Here is a 26,213-nt window from a genome sequence, read left to right on the forward strand (position 1 = left end):
TGAGGTAGATGATATATCTACCCGAAAACTTTCCATTTATGTACCAGTTCCATTCCCATTCATTAGATTCGTGAAAGAAAAATAAGTCATATTGTACCTTTTAAAGACTAAAGGGTAAATGTAACTTGGTCCTATTTGGACCTCATCGTTGGTTGCATTTGATTTGGTCAAGCTTGTCGTGAGACTTGATTTTGAGATTATGCTTGATTCATAGGTGATCAAGTTTAATTTCATATCAAGTCAAAGGTACGGGTCTAATCAATAAACTTGTTAATCTTTGAGTTGAAACTAAATAAAGTTTGGTTTAAGATTGAATAAATGCTAGATTGAATCAAATAATTTTTTTTTAAAAACAAAAAACACCTATTCATAGAATATATAGTTGAAAAATTTATTGATATGCTATGAAATAAGTTAGTCGTTTAGTTAAAACATGATTAAAAATTATTTTTATTTTTTTTAAAAAAATAAGGTCTCACAAGCAGAAGTAATAGAATTTTTAAATGCTTCGGGTACTTAAACATGCAAGCTACTTACCATCTGTTTCGGATTACATTTGGGCTCGTCTGGCTCGCGAAAAAAGAAGGGGGGAAAGTATAGTCAACGGAAAAGTAATGAGATAACTCTTGTTTGGTTGGAGTTTTTAAAGAAGAGAGATAGAAAAATTGTATTTCCATGGAAATATGATTCCTACATTTCATGGAAAGTCTTTCCCATGAGAAACATGGAAAGTTACTTTCTTATAAGGCGCGAATCACTCCATCTTCTTTTTTTCCAAAAAGGCCCTTCAAAATTAAAGAGGCATTAAAGACCTAATTTTTATTAAAGGTATAATAGGAATTACACATAACTTTTTCTGGAAAGTGGATGGTTAACCAAACATAAGCATTCTGTAAATCTGTCAATTTTCCATGTTTAACCAAACATGCCAAAAATACATTCCCAGGCATTTTCTTCCTAGGAATCTTCTTCTCATTAATCATACTTCTAAGAGGAAAAATGCTTCCTGCGAACTAAACGAGCCCTAAGTATTTCTTAATCAACTCCATCGAATCTAATTTCAAACCAAGGAAGCATCATTATGTATGCTTCTTCGTATTGCCTTTGTTGTTATTTAATCATGCTTTAACATATTTGGGCAATCCAATGGGATCTTCATAAGCATGCATTATGAACATGATGCATACAATTACATTCATGAAAAATGGCAACGAGGCAATTGGTAGCTTTAACAAATCAAGCTCTTTCTACAACATGCAATTTAAATCACTTGGTCGAATTAGCATTGTTATTTAGGGGCATAATTTGGATTAACTTAAGGGATTAAGTATTGAATTATTCTTCATTCATCTGGGCTGTTATGGTGATCAGCACATATGCATTAGAATCAAACAAGAACTCATAGGTGTTTCGATTCGACAACCAAACAAGGTGTGAAAAGTACGTCCATCTCTTTTTCCTTGGGATACTTAATTCATAGCCACGAAAAAGGTTTGGACCCTTTCTTATTCCCGACTTGGAAGAACTTTTAGATCGTAATGTGTTTTGATGGACCAAGTGTCAATCCTTGAACCTAACACTTGGGTTCGGGCGCGTGACACACCACACATTAAAATAAATAAATAAATAATAACTAGCTGCACAAACTCTGCATCCCTCCCATTTGAGTTTATGCCTCCTGTGACTCTGAAAAAAAAAGTAAGAAGAATATAAGCTTTTTCAACCTAATAAGAATCCCAAACTGCTACACTATAAGTAATAAAAAAAATAATCAATTAATAATGCTAGATAACTGAATATTGTATCAATTGTCGAAAAAGTCATAAATAACAGACACATAAGTTCTCATCTAATAAACATATATATAGGTATAACCTATTGTTTAACAATAATTTTTTATGTCATGTCATTCGTTTCTTGTTAACTTGATTTTCAAATTTTTTATCAATTTTCTTTTTCGACTTTAGACTAAGTAAGATCATAACTCAGTCCAAGACTGATATCGTACCACATTATAGCCTGTGGTGCTAACCGACCCATGTTATATCCCATGGTAGCTATCCAACTCATGTTATCGCCCGTGGTGGCTATCTGATCCATGTTATAGCTCGTGGAGGCTCTCCGCCCCACATTATAGCTCGTGGGGGCTCTTTGACCCATGCTATAACCTGCGGGGATTTTTCATATGTCAGACCATGGGCACTATGAAGAGGTTAGTCCAAATTATATCTTATCCATCTTATTTACGTGTTACTCTTGTCAAATCAATTATTCCATATACAATGAATTTCTTTCAAATTCAAGATATCACTGTTCATATAATCATGTTCTCAACATTTGATACGTATAATAACCACATAAATATATTTATAATGGAAATCATATAAAAGCATATTGTTATATGCCAAACCGATACAAATCTCATAATGCAAGTCCAGCGATACAAACTAATAAACATATATGTATATATGGTGATTCAAGTACAGAAATTTTTATCTCTATTGCAATCCAACACAGCTACAACGCTACCAATCCACACCTAACATGCCCAGTCAATATAAAATCAATTTATTCCTAATCAATCATTCTCCATATTAATAAATCAATTATTCAGAAATTATCTAAATTTAAAGTTCTAATATTTGAATTGGCTATATTCTCTATTTCCCTTAATTGAAAATTAAAATAAATAAAGGGTCATTGTCTTACCTTAATTTAGACATTAGAGTATAAAATATTGTATTGCTTCTTTCTGTCTGAATGACTGTAGCTTATATAAAACCAAAGTTGACTATGAAAATAAATTCGTATAGAAAAATATACGAGGCCAGCTAGATGACAATGCTTAATTATTTGAATTGATCGCACATCATAACTCAATCCATTTGATCAAAAAATATATATCCAATCAAGAAAGGATAATAGATCATGGGTTATCAATTATGGGTCCAATGGTAGCTGATAACAGTCGGATGCAAGACAAACAGGATCGACTACATAACAACATCCAATGATCCGGGTTGGTTTGCTCTGGCCAATCAAGCAAGCTAAATTATGAAACGAGAATCAAACCATAGTTCAGGTAACATAATAGGGATTTATAATGATAGAGTTTAGCCATGCTCGGCAATGGTTCGGATAAGACTAGCGCAACAGGTGGTCGCTACACTAATCTAGAACCCTCTACTGGGGTGGATCCGGGTCCACAATAAAAACATCTAAGACCCTCATACTGGATCTATAGAATCATGCGAAGATAGAGAAATAAGAGAGAGAAAGGAGAGAGGAAGAGTAAGAAAAGAGAGAAGATTCTTCTTTTTTTCCGAAATAGGGGAGAGTCATTCTCTCCCTCTCTTCTTCTCGGAGTAGGATGGTGGCAGCCATGGTGATCTATTTCGATGGTGGCGGCCGGGCATTTCATCCCAAAACAGGGTGCTTAGTTGTACTCGGATCCCAGCCTACTCACCGTCGGCTGGGGGCTGCTAGGGACCAACAAGAGAGAGCAATCGAAGGCTTCGGCAACAAGGCCGACAAAGAAAGTCTCGACCAAATAGGGGAAAAACAGGATCCCCTCTTGTCGATCGATTTCCAGTCGATTTCTCAGCCGACGACGGTGCTTTTGGAGCATGGAAAAAAGAAGAAGCTAAGGGAAGAAAGATCAGAGCTTTACCTCAACTCCGACGAGGCTTTCTAGTGGCTTTTTCTGGGGACGAACTAAGGAGGAGACTAGGAGAAGGATCGTGAGATCGGCGATGATTCTTGGACTCCTTGAGGACGGCTTTCAACGGAGGGGGAGAAGGAGATAAATAGGTGAAGTCCTGGAGTTCTAATCGAACTTTGATCGCCTTAGAACTCCTAGAGTCCAACGAAGGTGGAGGAGGAAGAAGACTCTGATCAGGAGTCTTCTCCTCCATTCCATCGCGAGCTACAAATCTCACTCAAAGATAATTGGGCTTGGCCTCTTCAAGCCACCCCACTAGCCTAGTTCGAAAATGGGTTACCGTTCAAGATTGGCTTGGGTCCGACCTCTTTGGAATAGTCTGTGCACATGATTTTTTTTCTTCTGGTTAACCAGATGATTCATACAGACCTAGTACGAATGCATCCAACAAAATTAGAAAACAACAAATTGTGAAATGCCATAGGCAACTCCCTCTCTCCACTCCATGGGGTACTTTCGAAGTGGTCGGCTACATACGAGGCTACCCAGTTCGCGGCCCCATTCGCCTCTCTAAAGACATGCCTAGCCTGAAACTCTACGCCCTCAGCCATATCCCAGATATCACACAACAGGGGGTGGCACCCGTGCACACCGTCGGTGCTCCCCGTAATCCAGCTGATCACTGTAGATGAGTCTCCCTCAAGGAGGACTGCTCTAACACCTAGGACATGTCGGGCATGACCCAGCCCCAACCAAGCCGCCCTTAGCTCAGTCTCTGGAATCGAGACATCGAAAATCTGGTGCCCACCAGCAACAACTACTCTCGAGTCCGGGCTTCTGATGATAAAAGCTCCACCTCCCCTCCTACCACCTTCCAGAGCACATCCATTGAAATTAACCTTAAGGAAACTCGGGGGTGGGAGATCCCAAGTGATAAACACTGTCCGAGGCACTGTAACTGCAGAGGAAAAGCCCCAGCTGCCTCGAGATATCAAGAGTCCATGATTTTCTTTAGAGGGAAGGTGGGAGGGGTCGGAACGGATAGGATTGCTAAGTGAATATGACTTATGACAATAATGCCAATGTTTCTTTTTTGTCACGAGCTTGAACAACATGAATGATGGACCCCAATAATATGTGGTTATAATTGCAGCTTTCTTCCATTTGAAGGCATACAGTAGCCTTTTTTTTTTCTCCCTTCATCTTGGCAAAAAGTTTAATTTTGAATACCACAAAAACAGAATACATCTTTATGGTTGGTCATAATCTGTCCAATCTCAATCCAGTCTCATTGCTGTCATCTTTTTCTAAGAAAAATTTCTGCCCTTCTTAAGAGCCAGGTTGCGAGACTATTGGTCTTTTGTGAACCCAAAGGAAATCCAGCTACAAGAATTGACTATGCTGTAATTTATCTCTCTCCATGGAGTTCTGCAAATAAATGCTAATATCAACCTAATCAATCAAATACTACAAACATAACACTAATGGCAGCAAGATGCAGTACTATGAAGTACATTGCCCTCCCTTTGAACATGGACACCCACGGCCACAAGTACATAGACACCTTTTAGCTGATTCCTGCAAGAGGTGAGTGCCAATTCTAGGAAGGTGGAATTAAATTAAATTAACCCAAGATGGGTGGCCCAACTCATGGCTCCAACCTTAGTGACCTTTTCCACAGATCTCCCTAGATCTTTGTTCCCCTTTTTCAGCTGCAGAGTCCATTAAACTAGGAGGAAGTACACAAAGCCTAAGCATACAAATGTTATTAGAAGACTTTAGACTTTCACATAGGTGACTTAGTAAATAATTAGGAACTTTCTTGCCACCTCCCATCTCATTAAAAGCTTCAGAAAAAAGATGGTTAAGAGGCTGGAAAGATTAGGACAAACATATATGCCAAGCTTATCCCAACATGCCCACCAAACCATATAAAGAAAGATATATTTTAATTCCTTGATCTTTGAGTGATATGATACCCTTGAGAGGAGGGCATTTTGTGTCCCCAACGTGGGAAGCACATGTGACAAGTAGTTCAAGCACCAACATATAAACAGTGCACGCCCACAATACTTTATTCGCACCGATTGAAAAGTCTTCTTCGTGCCAAAAATAACGAGAAAATTGTAGTTGGATCAGATCTACTGCTGAGAATCAGAAAGCAACATGGGCAAATATGACTTTTCATCTTCCTTTTTTTCTCTTCTTTCTTTCTCATCTTTGTCTGTGCATGTTGCTTTCTGGTTGGACTGGTCCACCGCTGAGTTGGTCGACCTGGACCAACCAATGATTTCTCCAAAGGTAAGGCTATAAAATAAGTCTATATGACCGAGGAAGGGTAAAGAAGTGCTTGCATCTCTCTCTCTCTCTCTCTCTCTCTCTCTCTCTCTCTCTCTCTCTCTCTCTCTCCATGTTCTTCATTTGATTCATTATACCCAGCCTTTTCTTTTTTAGTGTGATAGGGCCTCAGTAATGAATTTTCGGAGGATGCTGCTTCTACCACCATAGAATTTTCAAAACAAAATCATTGTCAGGGACCATACCATTCTCTCTTTTGTTAGAGAAGGGGAACGCAATCACGAATAAAGGAACACCTGAATTAAGATGTCATGGTAAAGTGTTCTTTGGTTGTAGTGATATATTGCAATGATTTGGATATTCCAGTAAGCAAGTTAGTGATAAGAAACCAGACTTCAAATACACTCGATTTCAATTTCATAAGCCATTAATCATGCAAAAGCAGAGAAGAATGGATGTGGAAGAAGAAACTTCAATACAAAGTATAAGCAGTTGCGGTTCATATTATAATTGTAATTATTATTCTTGTTCATTATAGGTAAGGGGTCATATAATTGTTAACAGAGAATCCAACAATTAAATCGAACTGCAATCAATGATTATAAAGACAAAGTTATCTGTCAATTTAATGTAGTTCTACTGCAACATTCCAAATAAAAAAAAGGGTAACGAAAAAGATAGAGAGAAAAATCCAAGCTTGAAAGAAAAGTCCATTTTCTTTTGAATTGTATGCTTATCCTTGACAGCTACGCATTGCAGTTCCCTTGGAACAATTCCTTCCAAGTGGACTTGGAAGAATTAAGACATGAAAGATCTCCACCAAATTCCTCTTCTTTAATTGTGGATGGCCTTTTTCTCTTTACCTCCATTTTTTTTTTCATCCAATGAGGTGTGCAAGGATACCCAAGCATGAAAAAGATATGACTTTCCAAGTCCGCATGGAAATGGGCATCCGTATCATGAGAGGATGGATGTGTAGGGACCCCATATAATATTCTCCTCTGAGTTTTGGCATTTACAATAGAAAGGCAGGTGTTATTCTCTAAACATTATTAGCAGAGCACCTATAAGGTGAAGAAACTATATTTTACATGCCGTGCACCAGGCCAATCACAACCGCTCATTCTTATAGCGGTGCACCGAGATGAGCGCTTGCAAGCCATATAGCATACAATTTCTCCATCTCCACAAAAGCATTCAGAAACAGCAACACTGCCCTATGAGGCCATGAACTGCCAAGAGGGTCTGAAACCTCCTCCCAGCAAGAGAAACTCAGAAGGCTCACTTATAAAACCAGCTAAAAGTTCCAAACCAGAACTATTCAAGTCCCCTGACAACTAAAGCATCCAAGTCCCACAAAAACAAAAGAGAGCACTGCAACAACCCCCTGTCCTCATTCAAATTTTTTATAATATTTTTTAAGTATTTAATTCCTCCTTTCTACCTGAAGCATAGGCCTGCACTGAATCATAAACATGGCCAAACATCCACTCATGCCCTGCCAAATGTATCCTTCTCCATAGTGCCACCTGAACACCTGTGTCTCTTTGCCCTCCAAGGTAACAAATAAAACACTCTCCTCCTTAAAAGATGCATGCAAGTTGCAGCACAGAGGAAGACACGCAAGAGGAGGTGCACCTTCTTGTAATCATGACTTCCCATCTTGCAATAATATTATGAAGGGAACAAGAGAAAGAGATGGCCATTCCTTATGGACACCCTTGATTGTCCCCAACTTGCATCATAATATTCATAATAATAGTAGTAGTCGATTAAAAAAAATCCCAAAACTCGGCATCACCAGCTCTCTCCCCAGTCGTCTTTAGTAGTTGTTACCGTAGGCAGACTCCTCGAAAGTTCAGCCTTTTCCCATCCTCTCGATTCCACTCTCTTATCTCTCTCTCTCTCTCTCAATCCAAACTCCTTCCCATTCTTAACAAAGAAAGGAAGAAAAGAAGGTTTTTTTTCCTCTCTTTCTCCATCCTTAACAAAGAAAAAGAAGAAAAGAAGGTTTTTTTTTTCCTCTCTCTCTTTCTCTAGCTTTTCTCTCTGCTATCAATGAATCCCAAGGGCTCCTCAAAGGGCCCCCCGGAGGCCCCCAAGTTCCACCAGGCCCTGGGCCTCCCCCCCGGGGATAAAAGAGAACCCACGGCCAGACTAGGCTCCACCACCACCACCACCACCCTCCAACACCAAGAAAGCGGCAGCGGCAGCAGCAGCAGCAGCAGAAAGGAAGACCTCCAGATAGCGACGATGACCTCCACGGCACCAGCAACCACAGCAGTAGCCGAGAAAGAGGACCAGCAAAGGCGGCAGCTTGCGCCTCGCCGGAGCTCCAACAAAGACCGCCACACCAAGGTCGACGGCCGCGGCCGCCGCATCCGCATGCCGGCCCTCTGCGCCGCCCGCATCTTCCAGCTCACCCGCGAGCTCGGCCACAAGTCCGACGGCGAGACCATCCAGTGGCTCCTCCACCAGGCCGAGCCCGCCATCATCGCCGCTACCGGCTCCGGCACCATCCCCGCCTCCGCCCTCTCCTCCTCCTCCTCCGCCCCCGCCGCCGGCTCCACCCCCCAGACCAATTGGCCCGGTTTCACTGCTAGTACTTCCACCACCACTACTACCAGCCTCGGCCGGCCGCAACACCAGGGGCTATGGGAGCCGCCTGCTGCCGGAGGGTTCAATTCGGGATTTTTACAGTCGGCATCGGCGGTGCCGGCGATGCCGAACATTGGGTTCCACGGGATGGAGTTGCCTGGTGGCGCCGGTGGTGGCATGGGGGCCATGAGCTTCTTGTCGATGCTCAGCGGGCATGGGCAGCAGCTGCCGGGGCTGGAGCTCGGGCTCTCACAAGATGGAAGCATGGGTGGAGTCTTAAATTCGCAAGTTTTGAGCCAATTCTACTTGCAGATGGGGCACGGAAGGGGTGGCGAGGGCGGCCAGTTGCATCATCAGCATCATGATCATCAGCAGCCTCTGGTGTCGCCGAAGGATAATTCACAGGAGTCAACGCAGTAGACAGGCAAGGGGGCCGAGGAGCTTCGAAGGAGAATTCAAGGAGGAGATTGAAGAAAATTGCAATCGAAGAGGCTAACAGGATTAGGTTGGTTGGTCGGTCGATCGGTCTTCTTCTGTGTGCAGCTTTGAGAATTATTACCGGAGAACAGAGGTGAATGGTTTCAGATATCGAATGAATTGGTTACTGGATTATTGAGCATGCTCTTTATTTCTCTCTACATAATTTCATAGTGGTATCTGATTATTTTACTGGTATTGTTCTTTCTCAAATTGTTTGGATTATGAACTTGTTCTCTTTGGCCATTTTGGACGACGATGATGGACAAAGGTTGGTTTTTGATGCAGGTTTATATCGAGGGCAGCTGAATTGCTGGGGATGGAGCTGAAGATCTTGTCTATCTGGAGTTGTGTAGATAAGAGATGAAACCATCTTATTAGGTTTGGATGGGGTGATGATTGATTTTTTTTTTTTTTATGAATAAAGATATAAAGTTTCTATTTTGTCACCTAAGAGATTCTCTGAGAGATGGTGTGCCTAAACATCTACAATAGTTGCATGACCAATTCTTTACCAATTAGTGGTTTAAATTTTAACTAGTTATGTTGTTCGCCATTCTATAATTAATTTTATTGTCTTTTGATTGCATTACTCTGTTAAATGACCATGAAATAAGAAACTGTAACTTTTCTTTTGGAGTTGGTAATTGTAATTGATGCCCGGGATGCTACTGGTATAGCAAACCATGATGTGTTAATGCTTTCAGACATTGCGTATGCTTTTGTCTCTATTCCATAAACAGAGGCCATAACTTTGGAACATGGACACTAGGTCTGATCTTTTCCAAGTCATTGAGCTTTCCCTTTTTGCTTTTCATGTTGAACAAATGCATCTTCATTCATGTATGCTGTAAAGTTGAGGAAATAATGAATGTGATGTAGAAAGAGTTATTCCAGACATTAAAATAAGCACATGATGTCCTTATACTGTCCCATTAATACTTCAATCAGAATGATGCTTGGTGGTACTGCACTTCCTTCAGAAGGTCCTTTTAGCTAAATTTTTGCTTGTGGCCGTGATATGAATATTAAGAGAGTACAGAGGACCTGAACATGGTTTTTATTGACTCTGGGAGGACATGAGGTGCAGTGCCATGGCTTGGTAATTTGAAGAAGATTGGCGTTCCAGAGGGTATTGTATAATGACAGGTGTGTGATGTGTGAAGTATCCTTGGTGAGAGTGGTAAGTCACTTATCATGGCAGGTGCATAACCGGAGATCACTAATAAGCTCTTCTCTTTAATTTTAATGTATGAACCAATAGCTGCTACTTAGTTGGAGATGCCATTTGGTTTTCTCCATGCTGATATATTGAACAGGAGTGAACCAGGTTGGACCCCAGTTGGAATAAAGGCAAGAAACTATAGAACATAAGACTGAAATTTTGTAATTAAGGAAAGTACAGCAAGAAAAAGTTTAGTGGGAATAGAATGTAAATGATTATTATGCCTCAGTCAGAATCAATGGCCAAATGATAACTACAATTGGTGATTTTGTTATATTTTAACTTAAAAGGAAAAACAGGAGAGATACCAAGTGTACATGCTATGGTCAGCAAATCATTTTTATGGAGTATTTCTATGGTGTTATGGCATTGCTGCAGGTGTTTGAGACATGGAAGGCTGTTAAGAAATATCTAGGCTGGCGTTATTATGGGTATGATAACATTTGCATAGCAAAAGAAGTTGCAATAACGCTGCATAATGAAACCTACATGCTTGGTCCCCAGGGCTCACTTTTGTGTATTTTTGATCATGAGGGAAAGAGCTGGGAGATACTGGATAGCCCGTTGGTGTTCTTGTTGCAGGAATAACATTTGAGGATTCATCTTATCCAACGAATAATGCAGTCAGAGCAGCCCCAATTGCAAATCAACTTTCTCCATGTTTTGGGGTATGATTCTGTCTCTTAAGATCTTATAGCCGGCCAATGTCAAAACATTCTTTTCAAATGTTGTTAGGAGTAATTTTGTCATATACTTCTTTTTTACAATCCTAGCATCTAGAGTACTGCATAATTTAATTGATATGACATGATTTTTGTCCTGGCTATATTTAGGTAGAATTATTATTAAAATTTTTTGCTATTTGCTCAAGTAAAATTCATTGTGAATGACAACCAGCCACTGTATATTTGAAGAACCCAAAAGGAACATGTAGATCTCCAATTGCCACCATCCTCTTTATATGCAACCTAAAGCAAATGTATAAGTACCCTTGGTTCCTTAGGTTAAAGAAAGAGCTCCTTCCCATGCCGCTAACTGATTATTGCATATGAAACCAAAATATTCACTCAGATCTTAATCTAAGGCCATACATTCTCAAACAAAATCCCGACAAGGCTTAAGAAGATCACAATTCCCGTGGAGTAATGGGATAGCATATGAAGGAGGGCATAGAAGTGTGTTACTTGTATGAGGAATTAAACATGAAAAAATGGGGTCGCTGTGTGTGATACAACCTCATGTCAAATAGATGACAGAATTGTAAACAGGAATCTGTTGTATATATTATTCTTTCTTCCAACACTTATGGGATTTGTATTATCAGTTTCATCGCATACTGAAGAAAGCCACAAACATAATTATTAGCATAGTGACAGATGAGGTCTCTAGTTACCTTTTGTTTGGTCACCATTAACAGGAAGCCTTCCCCATTGATGTTCTATTTGACATCGTGAACTATTTGTTACTTTTGTCTGCTACGGCAAATTGGAACTTATTGCATTATGGCTTCTGCATCTATCAATTTCATTGCATCTACAGAATAACCACATATATATGCGATGCTGTGTGTTCTGGATGTATGCAATTTTAAGCACCAATCTTGGTGGTTTGTAATTAAGAATTCTTCAGGTGGCTGTGTCACTTCCCTCGGAAAACTACCATATATCATCTATGCCAGTGTTACCTCATCAACTTTGTCTGGTTATAGAAGCAAGCACCGTCCATGTCAGATATCATAATGCTGATTTACATGACTGCATTGCGGGATCCAAAAAGCAAGGTTGATGATCAAAGTGAAAGCAGACCATACGTCGGCAATCTGGGTGAAAAAATCTTGGAGTATGGACATAGTAAACTTCATTTCTTTTTTATCCCTTCCCCTTGATATTTAGCTTGTTTTAGTTAACTTTGTCCCCATTGTCATTGAAACTTTTTGACTATGTGCTCTCAGGGATAATGGGATCAATATGTTTTATCCTTTAGATTTTATCCAAGGATATTTGCGTCACATCATGGTCCAAAATGTTTTTTTTTTGGTGAGAAAAAATGGTCGAAAATGTTGAGCACCATGCAATTGTTCTTTTTTCCAGCAGTATCAAGGATGTGGCTACCAAATGTTGATGGTCTGGTGTACCATGATGCAATGATATTCTTTTTTGTCTCTTTGAGCATGCAGGTACCTCAACTGACAAAGGCAAAGATGATGAAAGATTGGCTTCTGTATGCACTTTGGTTGTTTGATTGGCCACTGATAAGTATCAGGCAGACACAGCAAAGCCCCACAAAGCTGCTGCAATGCCCAAAACACAGGCATCATGTGCAGCCATCCGGAGTGCCAATATTCAATGGAGGAGTCGGATAATAAGCTTAGATCCTCAGAAGAACAAGGCTGCTGCATGAAAAAAAAAAAATCCGAGGCTACAAACATGCATCACTCCTCGCAGCCACAAGGATTGTACTCCAGAAGGATATCAAGAGTCAAGACTGATAGCAAAAGGAATTTGCTGACTCATATAAGACTTAAAGATAATCTGCCAGCTCGACCTTTTTCCAGTAACTGGTTTTCCTTCTCTTTACCTCTTATCATCCTCTCCACCTGAGCAAGAACATGTGCAAAGCTCCTCTCTTTCTCCCTTGTGGAGCAAAATGTATCTTGGTTGGCATACATTCCTTCTTTGATGCAAACTCCACTTTTCTTTAGCGAGTTTCTGTCGTTATATCATCTCGTGTTTCCTACCTTCTTTCATCTCCAAACTTCACACCATCTTAGTCTATATTGCTTGAGTTCTATTGCCTGCAGTTGCTGCTGTTGTGCCAAGCCTTCACAAGCTGCTTTTATGTTCTTGGTTATAATGGAAACTTGTGGTTATTTGAAATTGGAGGGTAAATCTGGCATGAGAACTGTTATTGTTTTCCTGTATAGTGTACTTGTGACAATGATATGCATGTTAAAGTTTTGAAGAGTAGAAACCCCATTCATGGTTTGTGTTCTAAAATCAATTCTGCATTACCAAGTGTAACCTTCGGTGCCTTTCGCCTCGATGGATGCTGGGTTAAGTACCTTTCCTGACTGAAGAGAGAAACCAGCTATTGTCTTTGCTGAAATTGTTTTTTGTCGCGCTGCTGCTGAATGATTTACTCCATTCATGTCTCTTTTAAATATTATTGAAAGCCATGCAGTCTCCTTGATGCAGTGCAGATCCTCTGGCACGTTTTCTGGCACTACACACTTTGTTGGCATGTTTTCCAGGTGCTACATCTATTCATCTAAATTTATCATTAAAAAAAAAGAAATGATTGAAGCATATGAACTCATAGTTGCAGGTTTTCCAAGATTATTATGTGTTCTTTCTCTTACGAATTCAATGTTTTTTAGTACATTTAACAATACAACATGTAATTTTATTTATATATGCCTTCTGTGAGGCCTCCGGCCACGCCAATATAATTATTTTTACGTCTGGAAGCCAATTAATTATGGATCATTTCCAACTTTTAAAGATTTCTTTTTGAAATTGCATCCGGATATTCCTGCTTCTAGTTTATCCCTTTTTTTTTTATCCTTATTCTTTAGTAATTTAAGAAGAGATTAGCAAGTTGAGCAATTAACCACAGCATTTCTCATATAACAAAAATAATTAAAAAAGCCTGATAAAAAGCCCAATATTTCGCAAACTAAAATGCCCTGCCACAAGAGAGAGAAAGAGTGGATCTTTTGATCAACTTGTAAAAAACTAGCACTGGGTTTTGTGTAAAATTTTACGGCTTTTAACTTTTCTTTGGAAAGAGAAATCTCAAAATTATGCATTATTTCAGCATCATTTAAATTTTTCTTTTAAATTTTCATATTATTTGATTATTTTTAATAATTAAAAAAGGGGGTACATCTCACATATGCCTTGCCTCATTGATATACATGGAGATAGGCATCCCTACAACCTTCACCTCGGGTTTAATAATAGGATTTTTTTTCCATCTTCTAATAAATTGATCCTGTTAAATAAGTTCAAGAAAAAACAATAATCTTACTAATTAAAATATTCTAAAAAATTATGTGATTAAAGATTTTTTTAAATAATATATATATATATATATATATATATATATATATATATATAATTACAATATTTTTTAAGAATATATTTTAGAAGTTTTTGGATGATTTTATCCTGACTTCAAGTTCAAACTTGGATAAGGTAATGTATAAATAAAATACAATATATATATATATATATATATATATATATATATATATATATATATATATATCATATTTGTTTACTTATCTAGATTCAGGGAGGGTATGTTTTGTATTATTTCTACTTTATGAAAATAAAAGGATAAATTAAAATTTTAGCTTCTTTGTTTTAACTATATTTCTGCAGAAGTATTTTCTATACAATATTATCAAATATTTATTTTTTAAAATTGTTTCCTTTAAAAGTTGCAAAAGGGCTTTTAACATCCGGCTCATCCTAAAGTTGCTTTGCAAAAAGAGTCAATAGTTCAATTTATTTATTAAAAATCTATTTTATTAATTATTATTAATTTTTTTTCTAGTCAGGAATAGGATGGGATGGGCTCCAGGCATATGCTCACGTGCAACGCACGTGCCCATACAGCACCAAATCAAAACTTCCCTTTGCCCTTCCCCTTCCTTCCACCTTTCTCCCTTCCATCTCCCTACTCCCCATCAAATCCTACAAACTTCTCCACCCCCGCCGCCGGCCTCTCCGCCGCCGCCCGCTGCATCCTCTCCTGCGGCCTTCTTCTCCTCTCCTCCCCTCCCTCCTCCTTGCTGGCCGCGAGGACCGCTGCGAGAAAGGGCCGGAGGATTGGAGGAAGGAGAGGAGGAGCAGCGGCGGAGTGGAAAGACGGTGAGGGGCGAAGAAGCGAAGAGAGAGAGAGAGAGAGAGAGAGAGAGAGAGAGAGAGAGAGACGGCGGACCGTTCCTGAGGAACTCTGCAATGATGTCTACTCTGGGTGCTGTTTTCTCGTCCCCGCGACAAGCCTCAGCCCTAACGTTTCTCTCCCAAACCCGGCAGACGGACCAGTCCTCGCTTCCCTCCTTTCTTCCCCCAGTTCCTCCCCTTCGCTCTCGTTTCCCTCTCGTCTCTCTGCGATGGAAGCTGTCAGCAGCTCCCAAGCGAGCCTTACCGTGGGTAACGGTAAGACAAAAAATGGATTTTTTGATGAATTTCTCATTTTATGCGTAAATATAAGATGCAAATCGAATTTTTTATGGGTAATTTCACATTTTTGGTAAAAGGAAGCCAAAAATTGGGTTGTTTGGAGGGATTTTGTTATTATTTTATCCACAAAACTTCTGCGCTTATGGTTGGGCTAGTACTGAGAGGAAGCAGTATTGAAAGGATGACTGTGGTCTTCTCCAATTCAGAGTTTTCATATTAATTTATATTTCCTACTATGTGCAGTCTTAATTTTGGTCGCTGCACTTCTTCTATTTACTGGAATCAAGTTTCCAAATTGAGTCCTTCTTTATGTGTAGAAATGGAAGCTAGGTCGTGTTTCATGCTTTATGCATGAAGAAGAAGAAGCCTCTTCCATCAATGGCAGTTTTGAGTTTGTGGATAGTAAGCAAATTGAAGACTTGGGAAAGGCTAAGTTGGATCAATCAAGTGCGAAGAACAGGCACTGGACCTCAAAAATTAGAAAGGTGCGCTACTTTTTATCTTATATTTGCTGCCATGATTTTTCCCTTCTTTTCCTCTCTCGATGCTGGGAAAATTAGTTTATAGATGTTCTCATACCTAGAAATTTCATAGTTGCATACATGTATACATTCATAGAAAGAATAAACAACACATCAATCACAGATAATGTACCAGGATATACAGATGAAAGTGTGTACATAGTAGGGCTACTAAATTTTCTGTCTTTTACAGATATCTTGCCATGATTTTATGGCACTAGTTAGTATTTTAAAGCTAATCTGTGTTGTACTTTGACCCTGATTATGGACTTGGATACCATAATATCACTTATTTGGAACCCTTTGCACGATACATATGTCAGCGTGTCAATTATTTTGGTCATGGTAGCCAACTATTTTAGTTATGTATCTGAATATCAATTCTGCTATATTTCTATGGTCAGTTGGAGCACCATCTGATACAGTTTTTGATTCACATCATTGCAAGTAGAAAATTGCTGCACGAAATCTTCACCAGTCCAAGGCTGGGCCCTCCCTAACCATTTGTCATCCTTAGTTGTGATATTTTTAGATCTTTTCCCATTTTTGCTTGTATAAGTTTGTGTTGTATATGAGCATCATTCTTGCTATTCCTAGTGCTTATTTGATGCTAGAACATGTCAAAGATAGTTAAATCTTAAACCTGTCCCATTCCATATATTATCATAATTCTTTCCATGTTTTTGCTTGTTCGGCATGAAATACATTTGATCATAGGTTCCTCTTTTCATCACATAAAAACTAATTTGTAGCACATGATTGCACATGAGAGGGCGTGTGGGTCTTGGAGCCTGTTTTTTTTGGAAACAGTGGGTACCATGCATCCTTGGTACCACAGAATGAAGGGGAGAAAACCTGGGGTCTGTTTGATGATGGGCTGTTGCTGGGTTTATGCTAGAGTCTACATGCACACAGAGTTGTGTTTTAAGGCAAGGCACATATATTTGTTTTTATCTTTTTTCCCAGGAGGTGTTACATAGGGGAAAAGGAGAACATAGTAAGCTTTTAAGAATAGAGGGACTTGGTTGAACCTCTGGAGATGTTACATCGTTTAGTATTTTGGTGCATTGTGCACCAGGAGATATGGATATGACTACAAGCCATTTCTGATTTCCCATGGAAATATTTAGTCATGCCATATTTTGGTAACCAATTCACATTGTTCGGTCTTGTATGTGCAGAGCCCATCATGCTGGTGTAAAGATCCCCATTGACTTTGTGCAATTCTATGTCTTGCTTATGCCCATCATGTTCAATAGCTGGTAGGATATTTAAGGTTCATGGTTTCAAACTCAGTGGTAGATTAGCACAACAAACATGATAACTGAAAAGCAAGGCTTAGCCCATTTGCTTACTCAACAGCCAAATGACTTGAATAATTCAGAAGTTCACAAATTTTCAGATACTTCATTAATTTAGATAAAAACAGTGACAGCTTATTCATGAATTATTTGAATACCAATAAAATAATTGTTGTTCATTTACACATGCTGTTGTTTGCTATCAGTTGTTAGTTTAACCTATTTAATTCTGTTTTCTTTCTTTTCATAAATTTAATGTTCTTCCTGATTGATTATCGAGAACTTTCTTGGATCCCTGCCAAATTTGCTGCATTTTTTGCAGTGTCTGAGATCTCCTCCTAAGTATTACCTTCCCTGCAAGATACCTTGTGAGTGCGGTCAACTCAAACAATAATAAAGCTTCAATATCAATTCTAGGATTTGGAGTAGCCAATTTGTAGACTTGAATCGTAACCTCATTGAACCCACAAGTGTCAGAAGGATATATTTTACTCAAAGCGCAAAGGTCTAATATTTCGTTTTTGCTACCATAGGGTGATGATGAAATCTCTAGTCATGGAAGGCAACGCTATTTCTTTATCTTTCATCCACCCTTCCTATTGTTTAACCTCTTAATCTGAGCTTAAACATATCCAAGTCCAGTTTGTATTCCTTGTGCAAATCTTTTTGAATTCCAACTTGAGTGAGATTGGGACCACATCTGTTGGATAATTGTGCATTACCTGTAGAGAGACCTGAGTGGAGCTTCAGAGTGCTAATTAGTGGAATCAAAACTTTTGGCCTTTCCCTCTTGCTCATTACACTCTTGTTTCCTTCTTTGTTCGCGGCTTCCAAGTAGAGACGTCTAGTTTAGTGAGAAAAAAAAATTTGTGGTCATAATTATTGGAAATGACAACAATAACTCAGCTACAGTTGGATAAAATGCCAACAGCCTGAATCTTCTGCTTAAGTTACAGATTCAGTGGGTTCGGCGGCCCATATATCCAGTTATTTGCTCTCCTTCTAAAGTTTATTAACGTAATCCTTTAAATAGGTGGGCCTAGATAAGAATTCTTTGCAAAGGAGGATCCATAAAGCTAACCTCAAATAGTTTGGATAATGCTCGATGGTTATGGTTATGGTATCTAACTCATTAGCCAAATTGATTACCATAGAATAAGCATTCCCAGGTATATGCATGTTTCACCATTTTGAAGGGTAACTACATTGTTCAACCAGAATTACAGCTGAAAAGATATCAATTCAACCCCTGATTTTTGGCAAGATATATGGCACCTGGAAATTTTATACTTTGGGAGTCCTTAAGCTACAAGGAGAAGGAAAAAAAAAGAAATAGTGGTCATAAAACCTTGTTTCCAAATAAAGCATTCTTAAATTATAAATTTTCATTATTTATAATAGATGAAAGGGGGATGGAGGAGCTGTTATGAATTGTGATATTACATGGAGTGGCTAGTGCCTATTACTTATGCCATTTACTTTTTTCTTAGAACGTAGGATAAAAATGATGATGCTGAGCATGTTTTTCTGGTAGGCCATTCACATCAGTTGTACTCTTTATCTTGTCCTCGTAAAGCTTATGAGGCCCTCACTATCAATCTTTGTAACTGCCTCCCTCTCCCTTGCCCCTGTTTTGCTTCTAATAGCCTGCAATGGGCTTTTTTTATATTCTTTGATCAATGCACTAAGGTCAAATGTCATTTTTATACACCACATCATCAAGCACATGTGCCATGCCTTATCGAACCAAACGAACACCCTAGTTCATGACAATTCCCTGAATGTTAAAGTATCCATCTATGGAATAGGACATCACATTTTTTTTTTACTACCATCTTAATTTCTTTCAATTTGACTCCAACTCATCTATTGTTTCCTTCACAACAAGCCTTTCCTCTTATATTTGTTCCACCTTCTTTGTCCCCCATCACTTTAAGGCCTTGGTTGGTTGCAAGATAGAAGAAGGTCGCATAACAAGCCCTATTTTCCTGGTATCCCTGAAAATATCCTTATCTCTGAGATAAGAACAAATTTCTCTTTGGTTGGGATTTGGTGGAGTTAACTGAAATAGATATCCACACCCCCCCCCCTCTCCCACACACACACACAAAAAGAAAAAAAGGAAAAAGAAAAAACACCCTTTTTTTTTTGGGGGGGGGGGGTCCCACCTCCCATTGTAATTAAATTAATCCAGAATATTGAGAAAAGTAGGGTTGTCTAGGTTAACGTAATCTCCCAAAACAGAAAGGTGTCTGGCGGGATGGTGGGATAAAATATCCCTATCCCGGGTTTATTCTGTAACTGAATATGGTCTAAATTTTAGAAGCTCCACTCCTTCCCAAGCTTTTAACTCATCTTACTTTCCAAGTTTCATTATCATCCACCATTGACCTCCTACACACACATCTAGAAACTATTGGAGAAGCTTCCACCAAAATCACCAAAAATTATCCCCCATGAAATGGATAGCCAAGTCCCCCATTTCAATAAACAATTTCAACATCCACCTTCAATCTAAATTGTCAAATTAACTTGTGCAGCTCCCATCTCCTTATAGTTTATTCCATCTAAGCATAGCTTTGGATAGTACTTATCAATATGTCTTAGCTGTTTCAGATGGTTTTATGGCATCTTGTTACCTGGGATTTGATCTTGTACTGTAGTTTTGTCCTTCATATTCTTTCTAGGTGTTCTACTATATGCAAACTCCTCTATTGGTTATTCTATCATTTTTCGGTTGTTTCATTTCTTTTTATCTGGATTTGACTGCCATGACCCTATCTCACTTCTTTAGATCTTTTCTCGTTTTCCTTGCATTTGTTCTTTATGTGGCATTTTTTAATTTATCAGGGATTTCTTGTTGACTCCAAGCCATTCTAATCGTAGTCACCTTTTATTACATAATTTTTTTCTGTGGCATTATTTAAATATTTTGTGGTTAATTTTTTTTATTGCATCATTTGTCACTAAAGATTCTTTTGTTCATATTTTGTATTCTTTGGTGATTTAGAATATTTATGGTTTTTTAAGGTCTTCAGCCTCATGCCCTTGCATAGCTTATGGCTAACCATATTTAAATTTTGTTCGGTTCCTTGGCATTTATATGTTGCTCAACATTGTGTTTCACCTCCTGCCGTATTTGCTTTCCTCTTTATATTCCTTCACTTTTCAAGTGGTCTTTATCACATTTTGTGTTGCTGTCTCTTCACAGTTCATGGCGACTTTTGATACGGTGAGATAGGTGGTTAGAAGGCAAAATTAATGTTTTACTAGGACCCTTCCATTTCTTGGATATAAGTAATATATGTAAGAATGTGGTGACGAAAAACATTCTTCAATGGCATTGCCACCATACCAGGACTATTTGCGAGTTTAGGAGTTATTGTATCTTGGGTTTGATGAGATCTCTTTCCCGTGTTTCATGTAATTACAGTTTGTTTGATTGCGTATAGTGATGAAAGCCAGCAGACTGGCACTGTGATATATTGAACCATTGGGACTTATCAAAAAAGGATAAAAATATGACAAAAATAAAATATATTTGACCAAGCCATAAAACCTGTATATTATATTCACTACTTGCTGCAACAACTATTATGTTTATGAGTAAGCTGAGACAAATTGCAACTTTTATGCCTTTAAATGATTAACTATTTACACAGTTGCATGCTATTAACATAAATATAAGAAAAGGGATACCTAGCATAATATATAGCTTTTCCTATTCATGAAAAAGTACAAGGATCTCAGTTCTACCTGCAAGAATCATGCTGTTGATCATTTTCGTGACTTTAAGGCATTAGAAGGAACGGGAGGAATGGTTCAACAGTCATGTGATTTGTGCAATTCCTAAGTGGTGCTTCTCTAATTCTCCTGGAGTACTTGAGCAAATTCGTGCTCTATCTGGTTTGATCTTTATGGCTTATGGTGCAATATTAAAACAAGTACCTAGATCATGGTTGAAAACAAACAAAACTGTTATCGTAGGCTTTGAGGCATCAAAAGTAGCGAAATGATTAACCTGATGATTTATTTGTTATTTTTCTAACTGAATGAAATCCAGCATATTAAGATAATTTATGTGCCATATGAGTTAAAAACTTTGCTTGCAGCAATTAGAGAAACAATACCCAAGTACACCTAGATGTGATAGGTATTAGTAAGTCCTGATCTTCTAGTCTATAATTGCAGAAGATAATAACTGAAGGTTTGACTTTTGTAGCTCATGATAAGTATAGAAAAATGGTTCTGCATGCAGTTACATATTCTTGATGCCGTCTTTAGCTTGACCTTCCTTAGAAATTTTTTGTTGAGTTATGCTCTAGTTGTATCACTTGAATGAATGACTTACAGATTGTTCACTATGTTTAGGTAGGTCCGCAGTTTATGTAATGCTAGATATGTAAATCTTATTCTAAGTCTAATATGATGGTGTTCTGCTGCCTAGGCATGTTCTAGTTGTGGCTATGGGTTAATACAAATCTGTCACTCCTGTAAGTACTGAAAGCCTGAAATTCTGTTTGTGGCTAATCTCTTCTAGAGAATTAATGTAATAAAAGTAGTAAAAAATTACAACTTACAATCTGGTAATTCCTATACCATTTCTGGAAAGAAAACATGGTTGCTTTAGATTTACTGCATGCTTGGTAAGGAATCACCAGATGTTAACTTATGGAAGAAGTGGTTATACTTTTTGTCAATATAAATGAGTCTTTCAACTTCAGGGCTTAAAATATCTGCTGAGTCAGTTTGTTTGGCTATTTTTCAACCATGAAACCCATATTTTGGGTTACAAAATCAATTCTTTTATTGATTGGTGATTGAACTAGTTCATGTAACAATTGGTTTAATCAGGTGTAGATTGAAAAACAATTTAGTTATTGGTTTCCGTGGTTGTTGTTACGCTGCATCAGGTCAACTAATATGGAGATTGCTATTGCAGGTAGCAGACAGAATCTTCACTTTACATGGCAATCCTTGGATGGTACCGTGGACAGCAGAAACCATTGTCCAGGTAAGTAGTTTCTTATGTTGTATTCTTGGGTCATGATTTATTACAATCAAAGGATTGCCGAAAAAAGGTTAACCAAAAAGAGAATTTTGATCTCAATTAGCTGGTTGCTTACTGGTTGAATTGTGTAAGTACGATTTGATCGTTTTTGTTTTGAATCTTAATACATTGAAATTACTTGCCATGTTAAAAATTAGTCGGACCAATTCATTATTTTAAGGACTCGTTTGGTTTGCAGAAATTTTTTTTTCTTATTAGAATGTTTTGCCTGAGAAGCTGAAGCTGGGGTATATGATGCCCGAGAAAGTGGTTTTTGTATCTTTGGTTGACCATGACAAAATGCTATATTTAAAAGTGACTTATGTTTGTTTGAGCATCTACTTTTCTGGAAAAGTTGTGTAAAGTACTTGTTGTGCCCTTAATAAAGGAAAAGATCTTATCCCATTCTATATAAAAGCTTAAGGGCACTTTTGAAAAAAAAAAAGCTCAATTTCGAGCCCGGGGAAAAGTGACTTTCCTGTATCTCACGTAAGTGTTCTTTTCCATGAAATGCATTCCCATAGAAAAGCTACTTTCCTATCTCTCTTCTTTGAAAACTCCAACCAAATATGAGGCATTTATTTATTTTCATGCTGACCAAACTTCCCCCCTCCTCTTCCCGCGAACCAAACAAGTCCTAAATTCAATTCCAATTTGTGATGTACATTCAAATTGAGGTTCCAGGTAGTTTTTTAATTTGTTTTTTTATCTTTAACATAGTTAGTCTTAGGAAACTCTTGAAACATGTTATCGAGGTCTGAAGAGATGTATGAGGCTATCATAGTTCACCTAAATGCGGTTGAACAACCATTTGTGCAGCTGGGAGTCCAGTCATAGTCTTAGGTTTAAGCAAGAGCCGTTCCATTTGTTTATGTAATCTTTATTGATTTATAGTGTGATAAATTAAAATCTAATTTTATTTTCCTTTTTATGATTTGTAGTTAATTTGATATCAGCTCTTTTTCTGATGGTGCTGAATTTCTGACCAAGTCAATTTAGGTGGGACAAAAATCTACAATGAAACAGAAGACGGTAGTTAAAGGGTAGGAAGAACCACCTTGTTCATTACAATCACATAACTAGGCAGCAAGCCTTCAATCTTTCCTTGAAGAAAGAGGGCAGGAAGGCAGGCTTGCTATAGGGAACTGCATTAACCTGTGGCAAAAAGTTGAAGCCTAACTGATGTGAAACACATTTTTAACATGCAGGATAAAGAAAACTTCCAAAAATTACATTAGAAGGTATACAGATATGTCCCTGCCATCTTTTACTCGATACATGGTTGTTAAGTTGTATTCTGTATTGAGGATCATTTAATCAGGATTACTATACTTTTCAACTCAGAATGCCAGCTTGTATTAGAGGATAGGTGATCGGGAGTCTCTCTCTCTCTCTCACACACACACACACATTCGTTCCTGTTCTTCCATTTAGCTAGCGAACATCGCCATGCACAAGGAGGGGGGCTTGGGAACATATAAAACCTTAATTGTTGAGTTAGGGCTCTAGTTACCTTTTTCAAAATGTGTTTTCTCCTCTTGAAATCATGTTGCGCTTTCCATTTAAACATGACCATAGTTCAACTCCATGATTTCAGTCATCTTTTGCTTAAAGAATGTTTCTGTAACCAAACTCACAGTATTACATATCTGTACTTAAAATGAAATTTGAACAATATGTTATGACTGTGCAGGTCATGCTTCTTTGGATTGCATCCTTCTGGCTTGTTGGATCTTGGATAATTCCATTTTTGGTTCATGCTGCTGGTTTCAGCAAGGAATCTTTTACTCACAGAGGTCAAGCCCTATACAGCCTCCTTACTGACGTTGCTGAAGGCCTAGCTGGGATCGCGATCCTTCAGCGGTGCCTTGCTAGATTCCACCCCCTTCCATCTGGTTGGTTCCGTTTCAGCCTCAAAGGTAACTGGCACTTTGATGTAGGCTTGGGATGCCTGCTCTTTCCATTGGTGAATCTCCTATCTCAGATAAACATCAGCCTGGTTCCGGTTCTCCCTGCCCCGCCTGTGGGGATCTCCAGTGTGGAGCAATCAATTGTGGCTCGCGATCCTGTGGCCATGGCTCTGTATGCTGTGGTGGTCTCAGTGTGTGCCCCGATCTGGGAAGAGATTGTGTTCCGTGGCTTTCTTCTCCCCTCACTGACAAGGTACATGCCACTCTGGTGGGCCATCGTGGTGAGTGCAGTTGTTTTTGCTTTAGCGCACTTCAATGTGCAGAGATTGTTGCCACTTGTATTCCTTGGTGTGGTAATGGGGGTTGTGTTCTCAAGATCACGGAACTTACTAGCTTCAATGCTCTTGCATAGCCTGTGGAACGGCTTTGTCTTCTTGGATCTCTTGAAATGATGAGACCATGTTTGTACTATTTTCTGTATATCAGGTGCTGATTCATCTATCTTGTTGATCTATGCTGCCATCTCATGAAAAAATGGTCAGATTGTTTCACTGAAGAGAGAAGCTAACCTGCACCTATTACTATACTAAAATTTCCGGCAGAACTTTATGCTTTAGCTGAAAATACTTATTCATGCTTCCCAGACAATTGATCCATAAGATTGTTGGGTTTATATTCTGGTTCCTGTGGCAAGATGCCCATTCAATTGTAATCTAGCAACATTGCATGTATCAGTTTTGACATTGAAGAGAACAATTAATTAAAAATTTTTGAATACTCATGATTTTGTTTTTGTTCACCTGCCAACTTTTTTTTTCTGAATACCAAATATTTGTTGCGTAGAACAATGTTGGGAAGCAGACATCTTATCAGATAATGCTTGAGATTTTAGTCTGGAAATAATATATGTGTATGCATGTGTGCATGCATGCATGCATGCATTCATGTATGTATGTATGTATGTACCTGTATGTCGAAATTAAAGCAGTGGGCTTGTAAGCAAGTGAACCCAACTCAATTGTGCTGGTCCGGCCTGACTCAATTGGTATCCTCTTCTCCACCACCCCACCAATCAAGCCACAGCTCTGTAGAGGACTGAGCAGGAATTGACTGATGCCTCAATTTGGTCTTGCATCTTGGTACTAGAAGTTTTGTTTCCTCTAATTTTTTCCCCTTCGCTAGTGGAGTAATATCTCTTCAAAGTAATCTCTTCCTCCTTCACTTTGGGTTTTTAACATGGATTTATTCATCCTGCAGTGGTTCTAGTTACTGGTAATGGTGTTGGAGCTTCTGATGGTGTTAGCATGAGAGATTCCCCTACTACATATGGGCAAGTTCTGATTGTCTACTCTATCAAATGGTTAATGCCTTTTATCTTTTGTTTAAATGCCCCAAAGAAGCTTCAGACCATGCATATGCAAGTTTCTTTTGTTTACTTGCTTCTGTTAAATAAACATGGGTTCTGTATAGTTGTCTAAGCACCTCAAAACATCGGTTCTTTACTTCTTTACTTGCTTGCAACGATGTTGTGTAAAATTTGTTTTTTATTATTTTTACCATCATATACAAGCTATTGAATAAGGTTATGTGACTTCTGTTTTTTTGGCAGTTAGTGTTATCATTTCAATACTTGTTTGTGCTCAAATTGGAAGCTAGAATCCTAGATTGTTACTCAAAAGTATAATGCAGGAGGCTTCTTCTTCTACCCAAGAGTACTTCCTGTGGTGGTTATGCAAGATGTGTTAATTAGTCCTTGCTGAGGTATAAAGTATAAACAATATTCAATTATCTTCATGATACCAAATTGATGTTTATAATCAACTGGACTAGTGTGCGTGTTTGTGTATGTGATTATATATATATAATATTATTTGAGGTAAGACTTGGCTATACTTGATTGGATCTTCACTCGAGATCTGTTCAGATCTAAATCGGATGATGGGAATTGCACATTGAGCCATTGGATCTAATATACTACCA

The 26,213-nt window shown here is 38.5% G+C and overlaps 2 protein-coding genes across 7 annotated transcripts; both read left to right on the forward strand.

The window, feature by feature from the left end:
• Window positions 1–7,168: 7,168 nt before the first annotated feature.
• LOC103696626 (transcription factor TCP20-like) lies at window positions 7,169–13,135 on the forward strand. Of its 5 annotated transcripts, none has more exons than XM_026800965.2 (3): window positions 7,169–9,229; window positions 9,323–12,109; window positions 12,436–13,135. In XM_026800965.2, exon 1 carries the CDS (start codon window positions 8,018–8,020, stop codon window positions 8,975–8,977), a length of 960 nt encoding a protein of 319 aa, XP_026656766.1. In that variant the 5' UTR covers window positions 7,169–8,017; the 3' UTR covers window positions 8,978–9,229; window positions 9,323–12,109; window positions 12,436–13,135. The 5 variants fall into 5 exon arrangements, with proteins under 5 accessions (XP_026656766.1, XP_026656767.1, XP_026656765.1 ...); XM_026800966.2 differs by having other exon boundaries at window positions 9,323–12,098; XM_026800964.2 differs by having other exon boundaries at window positions 9,323–10,927; window positions 11,889–13,135.
• A 1,775-nt stretch (window positions 13,136–14,910) lies between these two features.
• On the forward strand, window positions 14,911–25,841 carry LOC103696628. Of its 2 annotated transcripts, XM_026800970.2 has the most exons (5): window positions 14,911–15,427; window positions 15,769–15,936; window positions 22,216–22,287; window positions 24,017–24,486; window positions 25,491–25,841. In XM_026800970.2, the coding sequence occupies exons 1-5, from the start codon at window positions 15,227–15,229 to the stop codon at window positions 25,507–25,509; spliced, it is 930 nt and encodes a 309-aa protein (XP_026656771.1). In that variant the 5' UTR covers window positions 14,911–15,226; the 3' UTR covers window positions 25,510–25,841. The 2 variants fall into 2 exon arrangements, with proteins under 2 accessions (XP_026656771.1, XP_008776534.1); XM_008778312.2 differs by lacking the exon at window positions 25,491–25,841 and having other exon boundaries at window positions 24,017–25,014.
• The last annotated feature ends 372 nt before the right edge of the window (window positions 25,842–26,213 follow it).

Source organism: Phoenix dactylifera, chromosome 14 (assembly GCF_009389715.1).
Source record: "Phoenix dactylifera cultivar Barhee BC4 chromosome 14, palm_55x_up_171113_PBpolish2nd_filt_p, whole genome shotgun sequence".
Classification (NCBI taxonomy): Eukaryota; Viridiplantae; Streptophyta; class Magnoliopsida; order Arecales; family Arecaceae; genus Phoenix; species Phoenix dactylifera.